This window comes from Caretta caretta, chromosome 2 (genome assembly GCF_965140235.1).
Source record: "Caretta caretta isolate rCarCar2 chromosome 2, rCarCar1.hap1, whole genome shotgun sequence".
NCBI lineage: Eukaryota > Metazoa > Chordata > Testudines > Cheloniidae > Caretta > Caretta caretta.
This window is the reverse complement of record NC_134207.1, coordinates 169,105,656-169,129,543: the sequence shown is the minus strand read 5'-3', so window position 1 is coordinate 169,129,543 and position 23,888 is coordinate 169,105,656. Positions and strand designations below refer to the sequence as shown.

Genomic DNA, 23,888 nt, shown 5'->3' with positions numbered 1-23,888 from the left:
GCTTAAGTCATTAACGTTTGTAGAATATTCTGGGATCCTTCATAATACCAATAAATAGATAGTCTGTGATTGAGAGTTTTATTGCCAATGAAGTGATGGCACATAAACTATAAATAGGAAAACACTTCTTGCTGTCATGGCTTGAAATTGCTTTTCAGTCAAACATTTGCATCCCACCTATTTTATAACAAAGAAGTAGGAACACCAAGGCAGGACTTGACAAACTGAACTAACAGGTAGAACTTTTCCTGGTAGGTAAGAAGCCTAATTCAACAAATTCTCCAGCATTCAAACTTTCATGTTTTAAAAAATTAAGGTTCTAATCCATATGCTTGTGAAGATACCTTTTAAATGTAATGAAATGCAAAGCTGTCTTCCTGAGCTTGCAGGCAAATGTCACAAGTTTCTCAGCAGCTGCTCATAACTTTCCCAAACAATAGCTGAAGGAAATTAACCAGACTCTAGTCAGTTTCACAAGTGTCATTCAGAACCTTGTGAGCAGCTGTCATGAATTAGGCCACATTTTCTTAGCTGCTGCTCATAGCTTTCCCATGAAGTGGCAGAGGCTGCTACTGAAGATATTCACTCAGCAGTCAGGATGCTAAACAAGAGAAACAGACCCTTTCCCTTCCTAAGAGCTAGGTGGCACTGGAAGATGGTGAGGAAAAGAGAAAGAGAATTTACACCGTTCCAGCAGAGTTCATCGTACACATACTAGTTAGAGGATCATGTAAAAGACTGATACCAACACAGGGTCTAGGGACAGCACACTGGTATCGATCCCACCATCTTTGCCCTTTCTAAAATCTGCACTGCGGGCTGGAGTTTATGCAATGGTGCTACAACCAGAACTGTCTGGTGGCCAGACTCCCTTTCATCTTCCTTGTCAATCACTGGCTCGTAGGTATAGTCCCATGGAAGAGAACAGGGAAATTTTTCAAGCAGTGAACTAATGGGCAATTTATTGATCCAAGATGCTACTCTATGTGAAGGTGTATACACCAAAAGATACAGTTGGAATACAAGCTGTCAGGAACAGTATCCCTGATGATGCCACAGAACAACTGGTTGCTGAGCTCTGTGACTTTATCCTCACTCACAATTATTTCAAATTTGGTGACAACATATACCTCTAGACCAGTGGCACCGCTATGGGCACCCGCACGGCCCCACAATATGCCAACATTTTTATGGCTGACCTGGAACAAGGCTTCCTCAGCTCTCATCCACTCATGCCCCTTCTCTACCTAAGCCACATTTTGCTGACATCTTCATCATCTGGACCCATGGGAAGGAAACCCTGGAAGAATTCCACCACAATTTCAATAGTTTCCACCCCACCATCAACCTCAGCCTGGACCAATCAACATGGGAGGTCCACTTCCTAGACACCCCGGTGCAAGTAAGTGATGGTCACATTAACACCACCCTATACCGAAAACCACCGACCACCATGCCTACCTTCATGCCTCCAGCTTCCATCCCGGACACACCACACGATCCATTGTCTACAGCCAAGCGCTGAGGTACAACCGCATTTGCTCCAACTGCTGACAGAGACCAACACCTAAAAGATCTTCACCAAGCATTCTCAAAAGTACGATACCCACACGAGGAAATAAGGAAACAGATCAACAGAGCCAGACATGTACCCAGAAGCCTCCTGCTGCAAGACAAGCCCAAGAAAGAAACCAACAGAACTCCACTGGCCATCACATACAGTCCTCAGCTAAAACCTCTCCAACGCATCATCAGTGATCCTCAACCCATCCTGGACAACGATCCCTCACTTTCACAGGCCTTGGGAGGCAGGCCAGTCCTCGCCCACAGACAACCAGCCAACCTGAAGCATATTCTCACCAGCAACTACACACCGCACCATAGTAACTCTAACTCAGGAATCAATCCATGCAACAAACCTCGATGCCAACTCTGCCCACATATCTACACCAGCGACACCATCACAGGACCTAACCAGATCAGCCACACCATCACCGGTTCATTCACCTGCACGTCCACCAGTGTAATATACACCATCATGTGCCAGCAATGCCCCTCTGCTATGTACATTGGCCAAACTGGACAGTCCCTACGTAAAAGGATAAATGGACACAAATCAGATATTAGGAATGGCAATATACAAAAACCTGTAGGAGAACACTTCAACCTCCCTGGACACACAATAGCAGATTTAAAGGTAGCCATCCTGCAGCAAAAAAACTTCAGGACCAGACTTCAAAGAAAAACTGTGGAGCTTCAGTTCATTTGCAAATTTGACACCATCAGCTCAGGTTTAAACAAAGACTGTGAATGGCTAGCCAGCTACAAAAGCAGTTTCTCCTCCCTTGGCATTCACACCTCAACTGCTAGAAGAGGGCCTCATCCTCCCTGATTGAACTAACTTCGTTACCCCTAGCCTGATTCTTGCTTGCATATTTATACCTGCCTCTGGAAATTTCCACTACATGCATCTGACGAAGTGGGTATTCACCCACAAAAGCTTATGCTCCAATACGTCTGTTAGTCAATAAGGTGCCACAGGACTCTTTGCCGCTTTTAGTTGGAATAGTGTGGCCTGCCACTTTAATTGTGCTCAAAAATAGATGGTTGTGCATGAGCTACCATACGTACAAAGGAGGTTGACCTTGGCTCCTCTAATAAGCAACTAGTGCAAACATAAAAACCCTCTGAAGTTAACAGCTAGTTTTAACACAAGAAAGTAATCTGTAATTATTTTTACACCGTTTATCTTGTGATTTCATTTCATACTAGTTATATTAGGGGAGAGCTGTGAAACTGTTCACTCAAGTATATGAATTTGACAAGAGGGATATTTTGGGGCCTTTTGTCTTAATTTTAGGTAATCTGTCCAACTAAGAATGGGGTGGGGGAGAGTCTGGGAGGAACATTAAATATTTTAATTCATTTAAATGTCTTGTCACCAGATAATTTAGCTGCTTCCTAGTGTTCCAATAACTGCTATACCAAGAATTCTTATTAATGCTCTTAGATAACACAAAGTGGAACCCTTTAAAGATGCTAGCTCACTTCATTGTCTCATTGAAAAAGAAAGCAAAAAGGTGTTAAAATGGCCTCCAATTCCGACCCAATTTATGTTGGGTAAGTTTTCCTTAGTACTCTGGGTTTAGTTATTAAATCTGGTCCTGGACTCATGCTAAAGAATAAATGGGGAAGAAGGGTGCACTTACAGGGGTTGCCAGTATTGATACATACAATATTATTCAGTTCATATCTTTTCCCACAGCATTTACCAAAGAGCAGCATCTCCCCATCTTCTAACTGCACCTAGTGCTATTTGGACCAAAGCTGACAGAGTGCTTCAGTAAAAAAAAACAATCACAAGTCTTCATGAGTAATATGCATACACCTTATTTGATGCCCATGATATCTTTCATGTATATAGCACTTTCATCCCAACTTTGCCAACCACAGATATATATATAGAGATAAAGTTATGAATTGTGCATTGCCAAGAACTCAAGGATTAGCAAACACTCTTATTCCTGAAAAAGTGCCATAGGATCTTTGATTTCCTTTTCAGAGGAAAAATGTAAGCATGTGTGTTTCTGTCATTTCTCTTTTCTTCTCCTCCCTCGAAAGCTTTTGTGTGATAGAAGGCAAGAAAGGCTCAAGTCCACTGCAAAAGTTCCTGGGAAAACTGCAAAAAAACCTTTGGCATTACCACCAGTTATCTTAACCCAAACCTGCTTCCCTTAAATATTCTAACTGCCTGTGCTTTGAAGAACGACTAGCAGTAATAGTTCTGTGAAGATGTAATGAAAATGTGCAACCACAGACTGAAAAATAAATCAGGTTAAGCAAATCAAAAAGACTAACCAAAATGGATTACTTACAGTTCTGGTTACATGACTCAGAAAGGTCTCAGAGTTATCAGGCTGTGAAGAATAAAAATAAATGATTAAAATCAATTTAATCAATCCCAATATTTTTTACAATACATGTTTAAAAAAGCTTCCCCCATACCTCTCCCACCAAACAAAATAAATCATTCAGGCACAGAAATGATCTGCAGTATTATCAACAAGCAAATGTCACTGAGACAGACACACAAATGGAAATGCATCTTACATTGTGTGAGCTTCTGAGTTCTTCTAACTACAGGGGCTCTCTTATTCCAAAGTTCTGGCATACAGTTACTTGTACAATACGAGAAGACTAACACGTTGGAGACAGAAAAACAATGTCAAGAAGTTTCATTGTGTTATGCGTGATTTAGCTGTGCAACTCCCATTTTACCCTTTCACCCACTCATTCTTTGCTACCAGATACAAAACACATATATATGTGCGTCCTAAGGAGGGAAGTTAGGTGTTACCCTTTAGGTATTTGGGGTGCTAAAACCCCCACACACAGCTTTAGAAATAAGCTCAATTAGCAACTTTTTAAATTCTTTTTATTTTTATAAAAATTAAAGCTAGCCTATTAATCAATATGGACAAAATTCTGCCTTGACTCACTGGGCTTAACTCACTACAGCATTACTCCAGACTTAAGCCACTGTAATAAGCAATAGAGTCACACTAGTCTGAAACTAGTGGTGATTCACACCCAGTGACTACAATGTGTTTGTAAAGGATTGCATTCAGGGCAAAATTTGGCCTCTCAGGTGAGAAGATACACCAGTTTAACGACCTTGCAATATGAGGTTACAATAGGATGGCAGCAGAAACATTTTATTTTGCTCAACACATATCAGAATTACTTGAGCCAAGCAGCCTTCAAAGGTTAGAGAGAGAAACTTACTGATTTTTAAACTAAACTAATAATGCTAATGTATAAAGAGCCCATCATGCATAAAACAGCAGTCAACCTTTAAACCCCTAGAAAGACGTACATCCTGGGAAGAGACTGGATTCTGTGTAATATCTGCAAAGTCAATTTCAGACATCTGGCAGAGAGAGCTCAAAGAAAAGGTAAAGGTAGATATTTTCCTTTTGTAATAAGAGTTTTATAATCATAGTTTATATTCATCTGTGCCTTCTGTCCTAAGGGATCCCAAATCACTACACAAACTGTGAACCCAATATGCAAACGCTATTCAGAATAGGGATCACTTCATCCACCACTGAAATGCAGTCACATCTGGGGTAGAATGTGGCAGTTATTCAACGGCACTCAGCAACACTGCGCAAGAGCTTAGGACAAGAAATGCAAAACAATACGATATCCAATTGCAAGTTCAGTTTTATTCTCTCCAATTAAAGTACAGACTAAAGGGACCGGCAATGAGGAGATGAAAGTAGGCAGCACAACCCTTCTTCTCACCGTCATAGCACTTGCTGACACAGAACCATGCACTAACTCAGGGTTGAGTAAAGAGAATTCAGTCTTGAGACACTTACTTAATCTGAAAAGAACTCTTCAAGAAAAAAGATGGTTCCAATGCTCAAGCATATCTCCACTGAGACCAGTTCCTGATGCTAGGAAAACACTCAGCCCAGTTTAAAATGGCACAAGCACAGTAAGAAGAAAAAGAAAATGTGATTCCTTCTGTTGAATCACCTTGCTGGGATGAGTTTAACCTGCAACTTCGAGACTTTGAACAAGCTTGCAACTTGATCAGTGTTAACTGTAAAGACTTTGCAAAATGTAAACACACGAACACAATGTTTGCACAAGGCTAGGAGTACCAGCCACTGCCCAAGAGAGATTAGAACTGCTCTAATATACTGGCATGACCAGGAACTTGTGCCACCCAACCAAGTCACAAGAGAATCAGAATGGGAGAGAATTGCAAATCTGACTCCACGGATTGGCAAATGAGAGCAGCTTCGGCCTGGAAGGTGCAGTTTTATTATTTTCTATTATTTTTGCTGGGGACTCACAGAAGATCAGAGTCTTCTCTCATTAGAGGCAGAGTTTCTACCATCTTCAGGGAAGAGGAAATATAATCCGGCCGGAAATTCAGATTTTATCTTAACTGCGAATGCAGTTTAATGTCTGAAGTACGTAAAATACACTTATTAACAGTACCCACTTAATGTGCCTGCATAGAATTTGACAGCACATACATCCTGCACTAAGCCATAACCACTCTCACAGCTCAATAAAGATTAACAAGGAACCCTCTGATACACTGGTAACAACAAGGATAACCAGAGTCATTGTTATTAAATAATTATCTGAATTATTATTAAAAAATTAAATCCCTAACAGAGCAGTCATTGTACTGAAAATTCATGCAGGGTAATTCTGCATTATGGCTAAAATGGCTAAAAGACCCCCCACCTTTCCACAGAATGATGTTAATATGAATAGGAACTGATGCACAACAGTAGCGACAGAAGCTTTTAATGCAGGAGATAGGCGGGGCAGGGCAGCTGTAACAGCAAGGGTGTCTTTTCATTGGTTTTAAAATTCTGTTTTCTTACAATTCTTCCTTACAAACATGAAACTAAAATCAAGGTCTTCTCCCATAAACTAAGCATGCCCTAAAGTACGCTGCCTGCCTGTGGTTCCCTGCAGACCATATACTAGTGGAGAATGGTGCTGTAGCCCACTGGCCAGACCCCCGTCTCTCAAGAACACCCCTTACATGATCTCTGTGTTGGATCCTCCATGAGCAGGTGGAGGCAGCTATGCCAGCTACCAAACTCTGGAGGAATCCCCAGCTGGGGGGGTGCTCTGGGTTGTTTTCAGCATCTTTGTGTTCCCAGCTCAGTTCCAAGGGGTCAGACCATGGTATGGAATCTGTTCCTTTAGATACTGTGTTGAAAAATGATTGGGCACAATTTGTCTGAGATTCTCTTACTCTGGAAACATGCCAGCACAGACTTCTGTGTCAAAGAAATCTACTTGAAGCCATCATGCCATTAATAATTCAGCACTGGATATCATGCAGCAATTATGAACGTCTGATGTCCTTATAAGCAAATGAAAAAGGATAATTAGAATAGAGACCTACAGCAACCTTAACCATATCTGTTGATGTACACCCTAGCTAAAATGCTCATTCAGAAAGGGACTATAGGGAGATGGCAATTTATGTTGATCTGCAGAGATAAACAGGCACATGTCAAGTTTTTACGAATGGTGAATATGCAATTTTTGTGCTCACACTTTTTTTTTTCCAGATCCCATCTTTACAGTTTTGTATTTACATGACATATGCCACTAGTCGAGTGTTTGGGGAATTCCATCATCTCTTTTGCTCTTCCCATCACAAGCCAGATACCCATACCAAAATCAGTACCGACCCTCTCATAATAAAGATGTGTGCGTGTGTGTGTGTGTGTGTGTGTGTGTGTGTTGTCTTATGTGAAACAAGGCCAAAAGCCAGACTTGCCAAATATCTGACAGTTCATAGGAAGGCCTTGCTGTTTAGCCAGTGCTCCCACATACTGAGCATGACATTCATGGCTTCCGAGCCAACTGTCAGGAGGGGATTTTTAACTTGTCTGCTTTTAAGTTTTTGAGCAGCCAGCTTTTGAGCAACCTTGCTCATTGCTCTCTTTCTCTCTCTGTGCGTTGCATTGCAGAGAGGGAGCAGAGACGCCAACAAAGGGTGTGATGAATGAGGAGGCAACTTCCTGGACTATCTGTTTCAGAGGGCAGCATCAGAACTATTCCCTCTATCCTCCTGGTTTAGTGGGGAGAGTAGAGAAAGGACTGCAGGATGTGAGATGGAAAAGGCAACCGTGGGAACCAGAGTGGTGGAAGAGAGACGTTAGGAACAATAGAGGAAGTGATGAAGAAAGAGGCAATGGAATATAAGGAACAGCAAATAGAGGACAGAGTGACAAGAACAGAGGAAGAAGGGTGAAGAGACAATGTAGCACCAGAGAGAGCAATGGGGAAGATACTTAGCAGAACAGAGTATAAGGCTCAAAAAAGAATGAGAGGAAAGGAGATGCATTGCCACTGTTAGCTTCAAGTGATAGCAATCAGACTCTCCTATCTGTCATCCAGTAGTCATCAACATCACGCAAATTAGAGAGACCTGCTTCACACAGACAGACAAAGGGGGATATCTTGGCTCCATTAAAGTCAATGGGAGTTTTGCCACTGACTTCGACAGAGCCAAGATTTCACCCAAAGAATTTAAACTAAGATTTTCAAAAGGAGCTAATGATTTTGCATGACCAACTTTAGATACCTTAAGAAATTCTGAACATCTGAAAATCAAGATTGACACCCAAAAAGCAAGGCCTCTAAAATCCCTATTCACTTTTGAAAATTTTGGTCTTAAGCTTTATGCAGTAGATAATGACAGTTCTGGCTACTATCAGAAGTTGAAAGAAAATTGCCCCTCTTGCTTTAATAGGCCACTCACATTTATAGAACTAAACAATTTGATACCTTGATAGGGTAATAAAAATCTTGCAGGTTAGTGGCTAATTTGACATCTCAAATATATCCTAGTGTCATCCTTTCTAAGAATGTTAAATAGATTACTTCTCCGATAGTAAATAGGTTCTGGCTCAGATCCAGTGATCCAGACAATAGGGATATGTTGAGGGCCTCACAGCTGGAGTTCGGGTTTGCCCTTGGGTGGGTAAACAGCAGTGTTAGGTTTTGATTTGGGTCTCAGTTCACTCCTTCTCAATGCCCACAATGGCACCAAGGCTTCGTGCTTTTTTCCACAATCTCTCTTTGATGCAACTCCCCCACCTTCAGACACCAGACTTTCATCACATCCTCTCGCATTCTGACTCCCGTCTTAGACCTCACTGGCATTGCTAATCTTGTCATGAGGAGCTTTCCTCTGCCAATGTTTCTGAATCTCTCTGCTGACCCTAATATTATTCCAGTCACATCTCATATGCAAATAGTCAAATTCTGGAGTTGTCCACACGGAAGCCCCAGACTTGATAAGAATGAGAGAGACATCAGTGGCCAGCACTGAGACACAGAAACCTTGTCTGTTATGAATCCCTTGGCCACGGGATCAAAAGGCCTTAAGGGGAGGCCACCTTATTTACAGTCTAAAAGGAGGACAAGGAAAAGAAGGTTTGTCATAAAGATAAGCTGCTATGATCATGTCTGCAGAAGCTAGAGCATGGAGGCATGAACTGAACCAGAAGGCTGAAGCAAGGAAGGTAGTGTGTGGAAAGAGGGTGATAGTGGAGGATTTTCAGGAGCAAACCAGAAGTCTGAGGCAAGGTGATGGGTGTTTGTGGATGGGGGAGGAAACCAAAGAAGAAGAGATGGTAGAAAAATGCCAGTTTTTTTTTGTGGGAAATTTAGGGGAGGTTGGAATTTTTTTTTTCAAAAATTTTTCATGTTAAATTTTTCATTTTTTCTATGAAAAAAAATGAAACCAAAACCTAAAACCTTTGCATTTCTCCCTAAAACCAAAAATATTTAACCACATTTTACTGACTATTTTGTGGAGTTTGGTTGGTCTTTAGAAGAATTAAAATATTCAAATAAAAATTCAGGATTAAAAAATAAAAAGAGGTCATGTTCCATTAAAAAAATGGTTTTGATGGAATATTTTCAGTCAGATCTACTAAGAATTCAAGGGAGGCAGGGAAGTTGTTAGAAACTTAGAGGATGGAATTAGGTGATAGGTAGAGGAACTGCAAAAAAGGAATCCAGAATTTTCTCAATGCAGTCCAATTGGTTCAGATTATTTTTATATATCCAAGGTATTTTTATGACCATAACATGTGAACACCTCAAAATCTTTAATGTATTCATGTGGTAGGGATGTGCTGTTACCCCCATTTTACAGTTGGGGAACTGAGGCACAGAGACACTGAAGGCTTATCTACACAGGTCACTCAGCCGAGTTAAGTCAAACTAAAGGTGTCAAGTCAACGCACATAAATTAAAGCATGTTAAACCCCCATATGGATGCTCTCACTCAGGAATAAAGTGGTCTTAGTTCACTCTAACATAATCCTTCTCATCATACACACCAAAAGTACAATATTTGTACCTTCTTCCTAAAATGCATTATCTGTATTCATGTGCACCCGCGACATGCTCATCACCAGTAACAGCATTTCAGGGGCAGCAAACACAATACATCACTTTTTTCCTATACAAAGTACATTTAAAGGATGGTTAGATTCATATTCAGTACAAGATTAAGCAGGGATTTGTTACGTGAAGTGTGAGACTAACAGAAATGTTTACAAGGAAGGAACTTGTTCAAGAATAACACTCCAACTCCGAATTAAAAAAGCCATCTGTTGCTTCCTGTCAACAATGCTTAGAAAAGATCACAATTTTTTTTAAAAAGTTCCACTCCTGAAGGAAACTGGCTAATGAAGTCAAAACAATGGATCAAGTTAAGTTGACTTAACTACAATCAAAGACATAAAAAATTACAACAAAAGAGAAGATAAGACCAAGGAATGTGCATCCACTTTCAAGTGAATATAGTGGGAGATCCCCTGTCCTCTTTGTTCATTTGAACAAATAGAAAGTTCCCTCACCTTTGTTAATATTTAGATGATTAATGGGATTAACTTTGCTTTTCCTTTTATTTGACTGCTGCTTTAAAGACACCTGAAAAGTAAGGGGAATGCAGCATTCTTCATCACTATATGGTTAACCTTAGCTTTTAATACTATGGTCCTTTTCAGGAAATGAACATGAGCTTCAACCTTTGTCTGATCAGCACGTGATGAACTGGAGCAAAGACAGTTAAAGCAGACTCACCAGTCCAACTCTCCCCCCTCACCTACACACTCCATGTCAGTAAAATTTTACTTGTGTGCAATCATCTCCTTAGAAACTAGCCAGAAGTACAGCTCAAGATTTTTAAGTGTAGAGAAGTCAACTAGCGATCCTACCTAAGGTAGTTATTACATTATTGGGCAGCTATGAAAAAAACCTCCGAAAAGTTAAATCAGCATGTGACCTCAATCAAAACACTGACTGAGGGCAGAGAAAGTAGAATAAGGTGGCATTGATTGAGGGAATCATTTTATGATAACACTGAGTAAAACGGGAACAACAGTTATATAATAAAGCAGTCATCACTGAGCCTAGCTTGTCAATATTTAATCTGAAGTTAACGTATTAATCCACTCTTAGCTGCCTCAAGTAGAAGGTTAAGAAACCTTTTGCTCACCAACAACTATATTTATTCAACTAATTTAGACTAGAACAAAACTTGCTTCCAAAGTTAATGTTACAGGGGTTGGTTTTCTTTATTGAAAGACAAGTAGCAGCCCTCCTCAGCTGAACATCTGTATTTACTGAACATCTATGAGTGTATATTTTGCTGAAGTTAAAAAAAACCACAACACACAGTATGGCTGATGTATATTTTACAGACTTTATTGGGAAACTGATAGGCGTAGAGACAGCTTTTCCTTCCCATACTCCAGACACTCTACTCATTCGAAAATACTTTAAAAGGAGGGCAAAAATATGCTTAAAAAGCAAAATCCTGCAATCGATGCTGCAGTCCTGCTCTTGTTCTGTACTCAGAACTGTCATTGCCAGAAAGAGAACCTTTGCACATGGACTGATTTGACAATAATGCTGTAAAAGCAGAATAAAGAATTTTGCCTAGATCACACATGCTTCTTTTCATTCTGAATGGTCCATGGACAGCAAAGCAGAGAGCATGTAACTCTATTTGCATGCCTAGTAAAGGCAAATGTACATGAAAGTTGCCTGTGGCATAAGAATACGAATGCCACTAAACAGTCTGAAATGAGTTACTGTTCCATGCATAAAAATGCTTCACACCCTAAATGTTACCATGAAAACAGAAAGGGGGGAGGAAATGCACTGTGTCTAGTGAATGCATCATATTGCTGGATTTAGGTTTTAGTTATTGCTGCCTTAATTAGCTACATCGTAGCATTACAGAAAGGCATCAGCTTTCTTCTAGTACTGCAACAGTTATATTCCAAACTGAATCATGATAGGAACTTGAAGCCAACTTAGAAAAAGAGTACAATCATTATCTGAACAGGAACTATTTTTATGGATCTGGGAAACTACCCTGACAAGCACTGCAACTTTATTCTTCTGTAGTTTACTACAGTTCTATTCATGCCAATATCAAATACAAAAACATTTTGCTAGATGTAATGTTTGTGCTTACACTTTAACTGAAGAGTAGGAAAATTCCGTTTTTGTTGTTATAACTGTTGAAGAACAAAGCACACATACTGAGTCTGATTTTCATTGCATTTTGGATGCACACTAGAATATTGCACAGGATGCATTAGGACATGAACACATTTATAGCTGCTATCTTTCATTTTTTATTAAATTCTCTGCAATCTCCATATATTTCTATAGCTTTCATGGAACAATAGTGACTCCCTCTGGTGGCCAAAGTAATACACGTCTCTAGTGGATATAAACTGCAAGACATATTTCAAAGGCACTACACTGAAATCTTGTTGGGTTTTTATTTGTAGACCCACAGAGATTTAAGAGTGGCTTCAGGCTATGAGATTGAAGAGCTCTTTTAGCTCATGCAGTAGAATCTCATGTTTTTAGATCAAACAACGTACCTGGAATGTGGCACTACATTTATTAGACACACATCATTGTATTGTACAAAGAGTGCGGTTCCAGATAGGGGAGGAAAAAAAGCCAAGTTAGAAATGGTTCCACATACAGCAATGGGAAATCTAGGGGGGGGGGAAGACTGTTAAAAAAAGGTTAAATGATCAAGACAAAAGTGTCACTATTACTGCTTTTGCTGTTCCCTCCTTAATTCAGAACTACTGTATGGAGATATATGCATCCCAAAAGAGCAACCACACTTTAATTGTATCATTTAATTTGAACATCTAGTATGCCTGGTTTTCTGCTCATCACATCTTTATATTGCTCAGTTTATTTTTCTACATTGACTTTTATGTATGTGTGATATAGTCTGGATCACATTCACTTCCACACTTACAATAGTCGACGACATCATAATACTGATGAATAAACACAAAAATGTTACCACTTCAAATACAATACAGTGAGCCCCATGCTTGGAGCTACATCAAAGGGGAGTATGACACCTCTGTGACATGCACTCCTAACACCAAAGAAAGCCTTCCATGGAGGTTTTGGCACTAGGGAATGGATGATGACAAGGCAGGCACTGGAGAGGCAAATCTAAACTCTGTCAGGTATCATCATCCCCATTCCCACTCCCCAAATCCTTCAGTCAAACCACTGAATGCAGCAACATTACTGCTGTTTCCCTTTCCATGCTGTAGGCCGGGGTGGCCAACCTGGGCGTAAGAAGGAGCCAGAATTTACCAATGTACATTGCCAAAGAGCCACAGTAATACGTCAGCTCCCTCACCCTGCTCCCAGTGCCTCCTGCCCACCGGCATCTCTGCCAATCAGCACCTCCCCCTTCATCCCCGCACCTCCTGGTCAGCTGTTTCGCGGCATACAGGAGGCTCTGGGAGGAGGGGGGAGGAGCGAGGGCACGGTACACTCAGGGGAGGGGGTGGGAAGGAGTGGAGTGGGGGCAGGGTCTGTGGCAGAGCCAGGGTTGAGCAGTGAGCACCCCCCAGCACATTGGAAAGTTGGCGCCTGTAGCTCCAGCCCCGAAGTCGGTGCCTATACAAGGAGCCACATATCAACTTCTGAAGAGCCGCATGTAGCTCCGGAGCCACAGGTTGGCCACACCTGCTGTAGACCCTCCCATGGTAGGGGATTCCTGGGTCAGCAACAAGTTGAGGGAATCCTCGGCAACATGGCTTTGGAGAGACTGGTGCTGTCCTACAGAACAAGAAGACAAAGGCTTGGTACCTGTGCAGAAGGAAGGTGCCTTTGCTTGGATGCCCTCTGCTTCTAAACAATCACCTAAAATCTGTGAGCATCTCAGGGAATCCACAAACTCAAGTGGTGGAACCCCTTCATTTTTTGGGGTGGAAATAGAGGAAGCAACTCCTCAAACAAAAGAATCAGAATGAACCTGCAAGTGCAAACATATGGAGTTTCAACTGTCCTATGAGGGTTATGGCCACATACGAGGGCACTGGACCTAGTATCTGGAGGGGGATGGGAATACAATATGTCCCTATCAACAGTATGGTTAGTTAGATCACTCCTTAGTTCTCTGTACCTAGGTTTTTTATGGCTCTAAAATTCTCTTACAGGAAAAAAAAAGAAAAGAAAAGAAAAAGACAAAAAAACAACGATAGCATTCAAGGAACGAACAAGCCATAGCTGCTTCAAATTCAGTTCAATCAAAAGAATTTGATACAATTTTCCAGTGACATATTTACTGATTTCAGCTGGAATCCAGCATCACATCTGGCAGAGATGAATAGCTCCTCATTTTCAGTTTTAAGTGCAGCTTGGTCACTGTCATCATAGCCCAGAGGATTTGAAGGTCACACCCGATTAAAGAAAGTTAATGATCCCACATCTTCCAGTACTCAGATCCCACTTAGAATGAAATTGGAGAGGCCAATCCTTTAGCTGCAATCTGAGGCTATCACCGTACAACAAATGGTGTTTCAGTCAAAACGTCCAAAGAAAATCTGTTCCAGGGTCATATTAAAAATGGACAGACTGCAGTCTATGCAAACGTGGGGATGCTTCTGTATTTTTCATGGGAAGAGATATTTTTAAGTAAATTAAATGGGATGAGGATAAAAAGCCTGACTGTCACAGCTGTTCAAAAAAGGGAAATGAAGGTGATCTATAATCTGTCAAAAGTTTTGGGAGGCAAATATTCACATAACCACATGGAAAGCTGGGTTAAGAAGTTCTTGGTAGAAACAGACAAGCTTCCCTTAAACCACAGACACAAAATAATATTCTCCCTTGGGTTTCTCTCTCTTTCTTTTTTCCCCCCATTCCTAGCCTCCATTTTTCCTCCTACATCAGAATATGTTTTCACTCAGAGTAACTTGAGCTGGTTTTGTCACTGTTTTTAAATGTTTCACTTTAGTTTTTCTCTCTCCTCAAGACATTTTCTGTTCTCATATGACTCTTCTCCCCCAATTATTTTTATCTTTCATGTTCTGTGCCTTCTCCTCTCCTGTCTCTGTCCCATTCTCTCCTGCTTACTTCCCCAATCCTTTTGGGATTAGACCAGAGCACAGGTTCTGCTCACGGTCCAAATGGGGGCAATTATTTTGGTAAGTAAGCCTGAAATTTGAAGGTGCCACCCTTCAAAGATGGACAAACTGGCAGCACAGATAAAGAGCTACTTAAGTGAGAAAACCTGGAGAAAACAGAAAGAGAAGGAACCGAAAGAGTTAACTTCCATACAAAACATAAAGTTCAGTCTGTGGGTAGGTTACAGTAAAGCATGCATAGCTGGGTCAGCGCACTCTGAGCTTCCACGATTACAACAGCTATTTATTACAGTGATGTCAAAATGGCAACACTGCGAGGTATATAGAATGTTTTGGCAACTAGCTGACAAAAAGATGAAGGGTGCAAAAGTCAAGTCACGATTTTCCTGGTAAACATCACTGGTTAACTGTGCCTTAAACCTGACAAGCCAAACAGTGATAGGGCCCATTGAACTGATGGAGTCATTTTAAGATGTGAGCGGATGTGCGCCTCAAGGTTCAAGCTTTAAGTCACATTTAGTTAATGCAAGACATGCAACAGGATGTCTGAGGGGCCTCAGAGGTATCAAGTTTTGATTTTTTTTTCTTTTTAAAGATACAGTATCCTGGCAAGCTGTTAGTGAAGGACAACAGAACCACTGCAGGGGGAGGATGAAAATTAACTTTCTCAGTGCATCTTTGATTTTTTTTAAAATACTTCCTAGAATCCAGAAGTGATCTGGAAATAAAATAATTGATTTGCCTTCTTTATTTTCTTAGCAATGGGTGAACTGAACAATGCTTGGAGCTTCAAGTAAAACCACAGCATGTTTAAGGGCCAAATTTTCCCTTTCTTTTCTGTTGCACTACAGGCCATATTAAGCAGTACACCCATTTATTTGGGCTCCAGACCAGTCTGACCAATTCTGGGGATGTCTGGGCTGGGTCAAGGGAGCAGAGAGCAGCTCTGTGGTCAGGTCACGCCCAGAGCCCCTTTAGATGACAAGCGGCTCATGCAAATAAGCTTCCTGAGCATCTTCTTCTCCCTCTATCCCCTGCACAAGGCTCAGAGAAGCTACAGGCATCAAAGACCCTTTACCACACTGTGCAGGGCAAAGGCGGAGGAAAGAGAACTTCTCTTAGGGGTTAGGATGGTTGGGAAAGTGTTAAGGGGCTATGCTGTCACTTGTCTCTGAGGGGAGATCCTCAGCCTAACTGAGCCCACTGTCCCTTGCTGATGGATGGATAGATACTCCCCTTTCTTCCTAGAACAAGTCTTTCTGGACACTGATGTCAGCTAGAGAAAGCCCTCTCAGCCAGAGATGACCCGTGCCTGGCGATAGTGGGGGGTGGGGTTGGGGGGGGCAGAGTGAGGACAGCTGGCTTCAGCAGTGTTACTGAGCATGCTCACTGCATGTGAACATGCTCAGTAGTCAAGCAGCAAATCTGGGGGAGGGGGCATGTGACCCCGCATGCCCCCTCCCCCCACGCATCATCTCTGCCTGTGGCTGAGGCTCACTGATGAACATGGGAAGGAGCTGTGCTATGGAACGGTAATAACTCCATTCTGAAATGAATTCTTTGACAGAATCAACTTTGCTTTAAACTCCAGAATAGCCCTGCACATCTCCTCTGAGCAGGTAACCCACCTATCAGACTAACCACACCTGAACATAAATGCTTTCTTAAATCAGAGTGCTATTGACACCACTGGAGTCTAAATTCCACCCTCAGCATTCATCAACTGTTCAGTAACTTCCTTCTGAAGATCATAAGATTTCCTTCAAGCAAGCTGACAAGATGGTTATTCAAGGCCAGTGTGACCCAGAGGCCCTTTCATGCCAGCTGGCACATGGTTCACTGGTCGTTAACAGCAACTCCTAACAGGCCTGACAAACTCACTACACCTAGCACACCACTTTCATAATATTTATTCATAAAAAATATCATATGAGGTCTTAAATGAAAGCCGTGTCAAACTGGTTATGAATAGTGTCATAAAATGTATGTACCAAAACTATGCAAGGAGTTGTGTACATATACTGGAAATGTGTTTTTATAGTCTGTATTAAGGCAAAGTTGATAAACAGTTTTCTGCCAGAAAAATTCACTTATCTCCGTTCACATGCAGATTAAGCATTGTAAGTCAGCTCCATGGAGGCTCCATTGACATGTGAAGTGAACAGGGGGATGAGAAGCCAAAAGGGAGGCCAGATACTGGAGAGGAAACCACAGAGGGCTGCCCTGTCTCTGGAGGCAGACAATAAACTTTTGGGAATGGAAGGGGAAGACAAAAAGAAAACCTGTTATACTGCACCAAGGAAGTAAACAGACAGCATGTTTACATTCATGAAAATGGGATCCCAACTATGCCTTGGTTGGAAACACTGCTAAGGACATTTAGGGTGAGAACAGCTTCTTAGACAGATGGTTACTCACAATCTCTTAAATCTTAATTTTTGATAATAAATTTATGATTGTTTTCACTATAAATATAGCTCAGTGCTATGATATTGTGCAAGAAGTGGATCCTAAGCTGACTCAAACAATCTGGTGTGTACACTGTTCTTGGCAATAGCCGACCTGGTATTACTATCGGTTTTCAGTGGATAAGGGGCTGAATACTATGGGGGAAGGCTTCAAAGGGGCTCAGGGGCTGGGATACCCCTACTGTTAACCTGGAAGGCAAGGGAACAGCTGGTAGAGCCCAAAGACGATTGTTTGGGTGGCTAACAGGCTGGAAGTGTCAGGGAGCTAGCACCCAATTAAGCACCAGCGAGTCTCCCTCTTGCAGGGGGGTAGGTGACTCTCAGTCCTGGGCACCCCCAAGAACCTTTACAGCCAGGCAGGATACCAATTCCTAGACCTGGACATACAAAAGAACATACAGTAATTCTGTAACTCAATATATATATTCCATTGACTGTTGTGTCAAAGCGGTTCATTCGGTTATATGGCTGATTTCCCTTTACACTAAACACAAGCTCTTCTCAAAGGAAGCACAGAAGATCATTTTGTACCTTGGTATCATTTTTATTTTTAATTTATTTTCTTTTCATTGACATCTTTCTGTCTCTATTTTTTCTCATTTCTTCCCTGACCAACATTCATTGTCCATAACCTTTAAGCCAATTACTCCCCATCACAGTGTTCTTTACTAAAAGCAACTGAACGAAACCTCTACATAACAGCTTAACCACTGAGACATTACACTCAGATAAGATTGCACCAGTGCATCAGCACAGCTCAGGTAGGATTTTCAGATCCGTTGCATATTTGGGTGCCAAACTGCCCTCCAAAGACTGGTTCAGAACCCTTGCATTAGGCGAGATGCTGTGCTAAGAGCCTCTAAGAGGTACAGCACAGAACTCACAGCACAGAGAAAGGGGGAGCTGTGGTGGCTTTACGCCACCTTTGCACTATCCCAATCCTGAAGGATGGAGAGGCTGGGGGGCCTATCTAATTATGGCTGCCCTGTAGGTCGCAGCACTGCACAGAATCTCTGCAATGCTACATGCTGTGGACCCGTCCCCAACACATGCTTCCTAATCCCCTTCTTGTCTATATGCTGGGAATCGCCACTGGGTTCTTAGAAGGCAGTGCCTATGCTGGGAAATCCTCCACGGGCTACAACTAGGGATTTAAGGGTCCCTTTACTCTGCTCCTTTCCCTTCCAATATAAATGGGCCAGAGTAAGGGCAAGGTTCTCACCCATAGTGTATATGGCCATGCATGCTTCTGATTCTTTTTTTCATTTTAAATCTTTTTTTATAAAATTCAACCATGTTTAATTTTCAAAATAAACAAATAAATAAAATGAGACCACTCAAGATCAATTTTAATTCCTACCATCCATTATATAGTGTCCCTAAAAATGTAAGCAAAATCAATTGCATCAGATCTAATCCAATTAAATAAAGCGCATAAAAGAACAGTTATTATTTTCATTTGAGTTGGATTATAAAAGCTATAGTAAAATCTCCCTTTTCAAGTCAGAGGAACTGAAATGACAATGAAAAGCAAGCAGTATGTGAACACCTAACAACAGCTGGCTTATATTTTAGCTCCTGAAACTCTGAACAGCTGCACTGAGTTGATACATGAGGGCCCTGATGTCATTGCTAAGCTTCAAGATGCCTTGTTTATTAGAAACTGGGAGAAAGAGCTTCTTTGGAAACAGACATTCAAGCTGAAAATACTTGATAAATTCTACATTCAGAAGAAACAAAATGTATGTAAATTTCATTAGCTTCAACAATCTAGCAGCCAACATGCCACTGAGAGTTGAATTACGGTACTCAGTATCAACCACCAGGAGGATTATGCTGGCAAGAACTATGTTAGGTTAGATGGATTTAATAATTTATACTAGAGTCATGCATTAATTACTTCTGTGTGGGAACCAAATGGTTAATCCTGGGGGAATTCTGCGCCACTGTGCAATACAGAATTTTGCAGAAATTAATGTTGGGCATGCAGAATTTCCTTTTCCCCCCCACAGAAATGGGCTGCAGAGATGTTGGCTGCCACTAGGGGCTGCTGGACCTGGCAGAGCCCAGCTCAAAAAGAGAAGACAAGGCTGTTTCTCCCTCTGGACCCCTGGGCTCTAGGAGGGTAGGGAGTGTGAGTGTCTGGGCTGGGGGAGAGAGGGGAGGGCGCAGCTGGGCTCTGGGGTGTGAGTGGGCTCTGGGGGGAAGGATGTGAGGCCCCTGCAGGTGGCCTCTGGGGAGGGGAGAGGGGGAGTGAATGTCTAGGCTGGGGGGATCACGGATGGACACTGGACGGGTAGGGGGTGTGAATGTCTGAGCTGTGGGGGCAGCTGCTGGGCTCTGGGGGGAGGGGGTGTGAGTGGGCTCTGTGGGTGAGGGGATGTATGTGTCTGGGCCGGGGGGTCACGGCCGGACTCTGGGGATATGGAGTGAGTATCCAGGCCAGAAGGTGGGGGCTGCAGCTAGCCTCTGGGGGGAGAAGGAGAGAGTATCTGGGTGGGGGGGTGTTCGGCTGGGCTATGAGGGGGAGAGTGTGTGAGTGTCTGGGCAGGGGGTGCCAACGGATGGGCTCTGGAGGGTAGGTGGTGTGAGTGTCTGGGCTGGGCAGAGGAACCATGGCTGGGCTCTCGGAGTGGGGGAGAGGGGATGTGAGTTTCTGGCACCCCAGCTGGCCTCTGGCGGGGAGGGGACAGAAAAACAGGAACTGGATTGTTGTAGGGGTTTCTTTAACTCTACTCCAAGGGGAATTTTTGTGTGTGTCTGTATTGTTAGACATAGTTTCTGACAGGTATTTTAAAATAAATTACCAAAATAATTGAAACAGGTGTGATTATATAGTGTTATTTTGACAACATTTGCAGAATTATGCAGAATTTTAAAATATTGTACCCAGAATTTTTAATTTTTTGTCACAGAATTCCCCCAGGAGTAAATGGTGTTACTAAAAGCTGCATATCTTGGAATGAATACAGATAAGTTTGTGTTTAAGTGGCAAATCATAAATTGGCAAAACATGGGCTACTACATCCTTTCACTCATTATTCTCAAGTTTAAGATCTCAGTCAAGTGCTCTGAGCATGGGATGCCTAAAAAAAAATCACTTAAAGCTTGGGATCCGTACATAAAGTAGACAGCTCTGCTCCTCCTAAACTACAGAATTGTTTACTGCATGGATCAGTCGTTCCCAAACTTGTTCCACCGCTTGTGCAGGTAAAGTCCCTGGCGGGCTGGGCCAGTTTGTTTACCTGCCACATCCGCAGGTTCAGCCGATCACAGCTCCCGGTGGCCGCAGTTCACTGCTCCAAGCCAATGGGAGCTGTGGGAAGCGGTGTGGGCTGAGGTACGTACTGGCCACCACTTCCCGCAGCTCCCATTGACCTGGAGCAGCGAATCGCAGGCACTGGGAGCTGTGATCGGCCGAACCTGTGGACACAGCAGGTAAACAAACCAGCCCGGCCTGCCAGGGGCTTTCCCTGCACATGCGGCAGAACAAGTCTGAGAACCACTGGCATGGATAAAACTTGTTTGTATAGGAAACAGAACTATAAAGGTCTGAAATTGTGGAGCAAAATCCTGCAGGATCTAAGAACCACCACAGACTTCACCACTTTCCATTCCAAGTGCAAGATGCATATCCTCAACCTTGCCCTCAGTAATAAAACACATACTACAGCATATGTTAAAAAAAAATCACCTACAATTTTCTACCGGGTGGTGGGGGTGGAGGGAAGAGAGAGAAAGAAAGATAGATAGATGCTGGTCACATCATTTAATGCACTGCTGGAAGGTGCTCAGACAATCGTTATGGGTGAGTATAAGAACCTAATTAGAAAAAGAATGTATTATTACCAAATGATCATTACTAAGTTACTGGATAAGATCTTATAGTGCAAGGTATGTGTTGTAGCTATCTTTATTTTTCACTGAGTTCAGTTTCATGTTTGTACCACTAACTGGAGAATTATCTTAGAAGCTGTCCATTACTTATTTGTATTATGGTAGCACCTAGGGCCCCATCATGCTGGGTGCTATACAGATTAAAAGAAAGTATCTGACCTGAAGAGTCTACAGTCTAAATAAGAAAAATAATAATTTTGCAGAGATATGTTTGCCAATAGGAGGGGTCCAACTGAAGGGATCCTTTGTCTATGCCAAAAGAAGGGCCAATCAGAATCCCACTGAGTCTTCACCTCCCCAATCCAAATAAAACCGGAATCTTCTATCTGCCTAATAGCAGTAACAGTTACCTTTGTTCCGAGACTGCACTTTTATGTCCACTTGAAACAGAAGGAGGCTGAGCTGCTATGATAGTTATATAGAGAGGCAACTGCTTGTTTGTCACTTGCCTTCATGTTCAGAGAGACTATAAAGTACGAGGGGTGTTTCCAAAATCCTTCCAGGGACTTGCTTCGATGACATATTTGTCCTAATGAATTATTTCATACAAACAAATAGACTTCAGGAGTTCTGTCACCTGCTTCCCAAGATGCTCACCCTTTCATAGAGAAAAAAGGGATGAAAATGAGTTAATATAAGCCACACCTGTGCCTATATGGATTGGGAAAATGTAGTAGAGCAAGCCCAATTTACAATTCAGCAATAACACACCCCAAAGAGATCAGGAATCTTGCTAATAACCAGAACAAATGGAAGAAACTGAGATTAGCCCCATTTGCCTGGACCAGGAGAGTTTTGGATGACACTGCCATCTCATCCACCTCACATGGGATGGCATAATGAACAAGGTCCACTATGAGGAGAAAAAAATCACTTCTGTTAACACTTTACTGTGTGTAAACAAGGGGAGCCAGCTCACATTTAGTCTCCTTCTTCCAAATCCCATCAATTTGACACACAAAAGACTGCCTAGAATTTTTATTGATTTCAACAAGCCTTACGTTAGATCAGGGACTACAGAGAAATGACCTTCCTAAAGATGGCATGGCACCTTTTAGAGGCACCACCCACGGATTAAAGGACCCCTCAGGCCATCACTAGTAAATGTTAAACTGCTGCTGCATGAGGCACACACAAAAAATCAGTCAGGAAAGTCAGGAATTCAGAGAGAGTCTTGATCCCCAACTGCACAGCGGGGATCCCTGAATCTTATGCATGTATGACACTTAGGAGCATGCTACAGTATTCATGTTTTGGCTCTCAGCCATCCAGGTTTGCTCAGCAATTTGAGAAAGGCTTGGAGAACAAAAGATACAAATAGATAAGAGGCACATACACACTCACACAGACTGGCATACAGAAACTGACTTCTCATGTAAACCTACATCCCAAGAGCAAAAAGAAAAGGAGTACTTGTGGCACCTTAGAGACTAACCAATTTATTTGAGCATGAGCTTTCGTGAGCTACAGCTCACTTCATCAGATTCTTCATCCCAAGAGCAGTTAGCCCACTGATGCCAGTAATTGGTAATCCATTATTCAGAGAGTAGTTCAGAAGTAACTCCAGTTCACTTCACATTTTTAACACACACAGCAACGAGGGATTTTTTTCCCTTCACATTTTCCAATTATGCATAAAAATACAAAGGAAAATAGCATCAGATTCTGCATTCTAGCAACTAAAAGATAATCTTATGACGGAGGGTATCACGACAGATGTTCAATAAGACTAATATTGTAAGCTATAGATGTAAGGTAGGAAGGAGCTGCTTTTCTTACTGAAATACTTTTATCGATTCTTACAACAACGTTGTGCAGAGTCCCAACACTGTAGCAGGGGATTAGCTCATAAATAAAATTATTGGGCCAAATCCTAGAGTCCTCACTCAATTTTTATTAATGCCTTTGGTAACTGACCCAATGCATCACTGATTCAGTCTTTAGCCATTTGACTTTAATGAAATAATAATGAATAACGAAGCAGCACTTCTACAATGCTTTTTACCCAATATAGGTAAATATCATTATCAGCATGTTACAGAGGGTTAAACTGAAGCACAGAAGCAAGAAGTGATTTGCCCAACCTTACACAGCAGGACAGTGGTAGATGATTGTAAGGTGCGGGTGGGTATGAATACTCCCGTGGGTCCTTTAACTGCACTCTCCCCTGATTGATATTAGTACTGTCAGATTCACTTACCAGTTCGTAGTTGATTGGCAGGAAGCAGGGTTTCACCACCTGGAATAAAAAGTATAAAATAAAGAAATAAGATATTTCTCTCTTTGAGGGCCCAATCCCATGAGCTTCTGAGTAGCCTCAAATCCAACTGAATGCAGTGTGAGTTGAAAGTGCTCACCAAATCAGGCCCAGAATAAAGAATCTTATTTATAGGTCAATTTTCACATACAGCCTGACTCAGCCGAAGGCAGGAAACAGAAATTACACTCTCCTTATCTGCAAAGGAAAGAAATCTAGGTTTGGATCTGCCACAGTGTTCAAAACCGGAAAGTCAGCTTGACC

At 42.0% G+C, this 23,888-nt stretch overlaps 1 protein-coding gene across 6 annotated transcripts in view; it reads right to left on the bottom strand.

The window, feature by feature from the left end:
• TNS3 (tensin 3) overlaps positions 1-23,888 on the bottom strand; it is a 343,736-nt gene that overhangs the window by 173,391 nt on the left and 146,457 nt on the right. For 5 of the 6 annotated variants that reach the window (XM_048839218.2, XM_048839219.2, XM_048839220.2 and 2 more), the window contains 2 exons: positions 23,568-23,606; positions 3,876-3,917 (listed from right to left, as the gene is read on the bottom strand). In XM_048839218.2, the coding sequence (XP_048695175.2) occupies positions 3,876-3,917; positions 23,568-23,606 (81 nt within the window). The remainder of the gene's footprint in view (positions 1-3,875; positions 3,918-23,567; positions 23,607-23,888) is intronic. The other variant, XM_048839221.2, reaches the window with a different exon arrangement.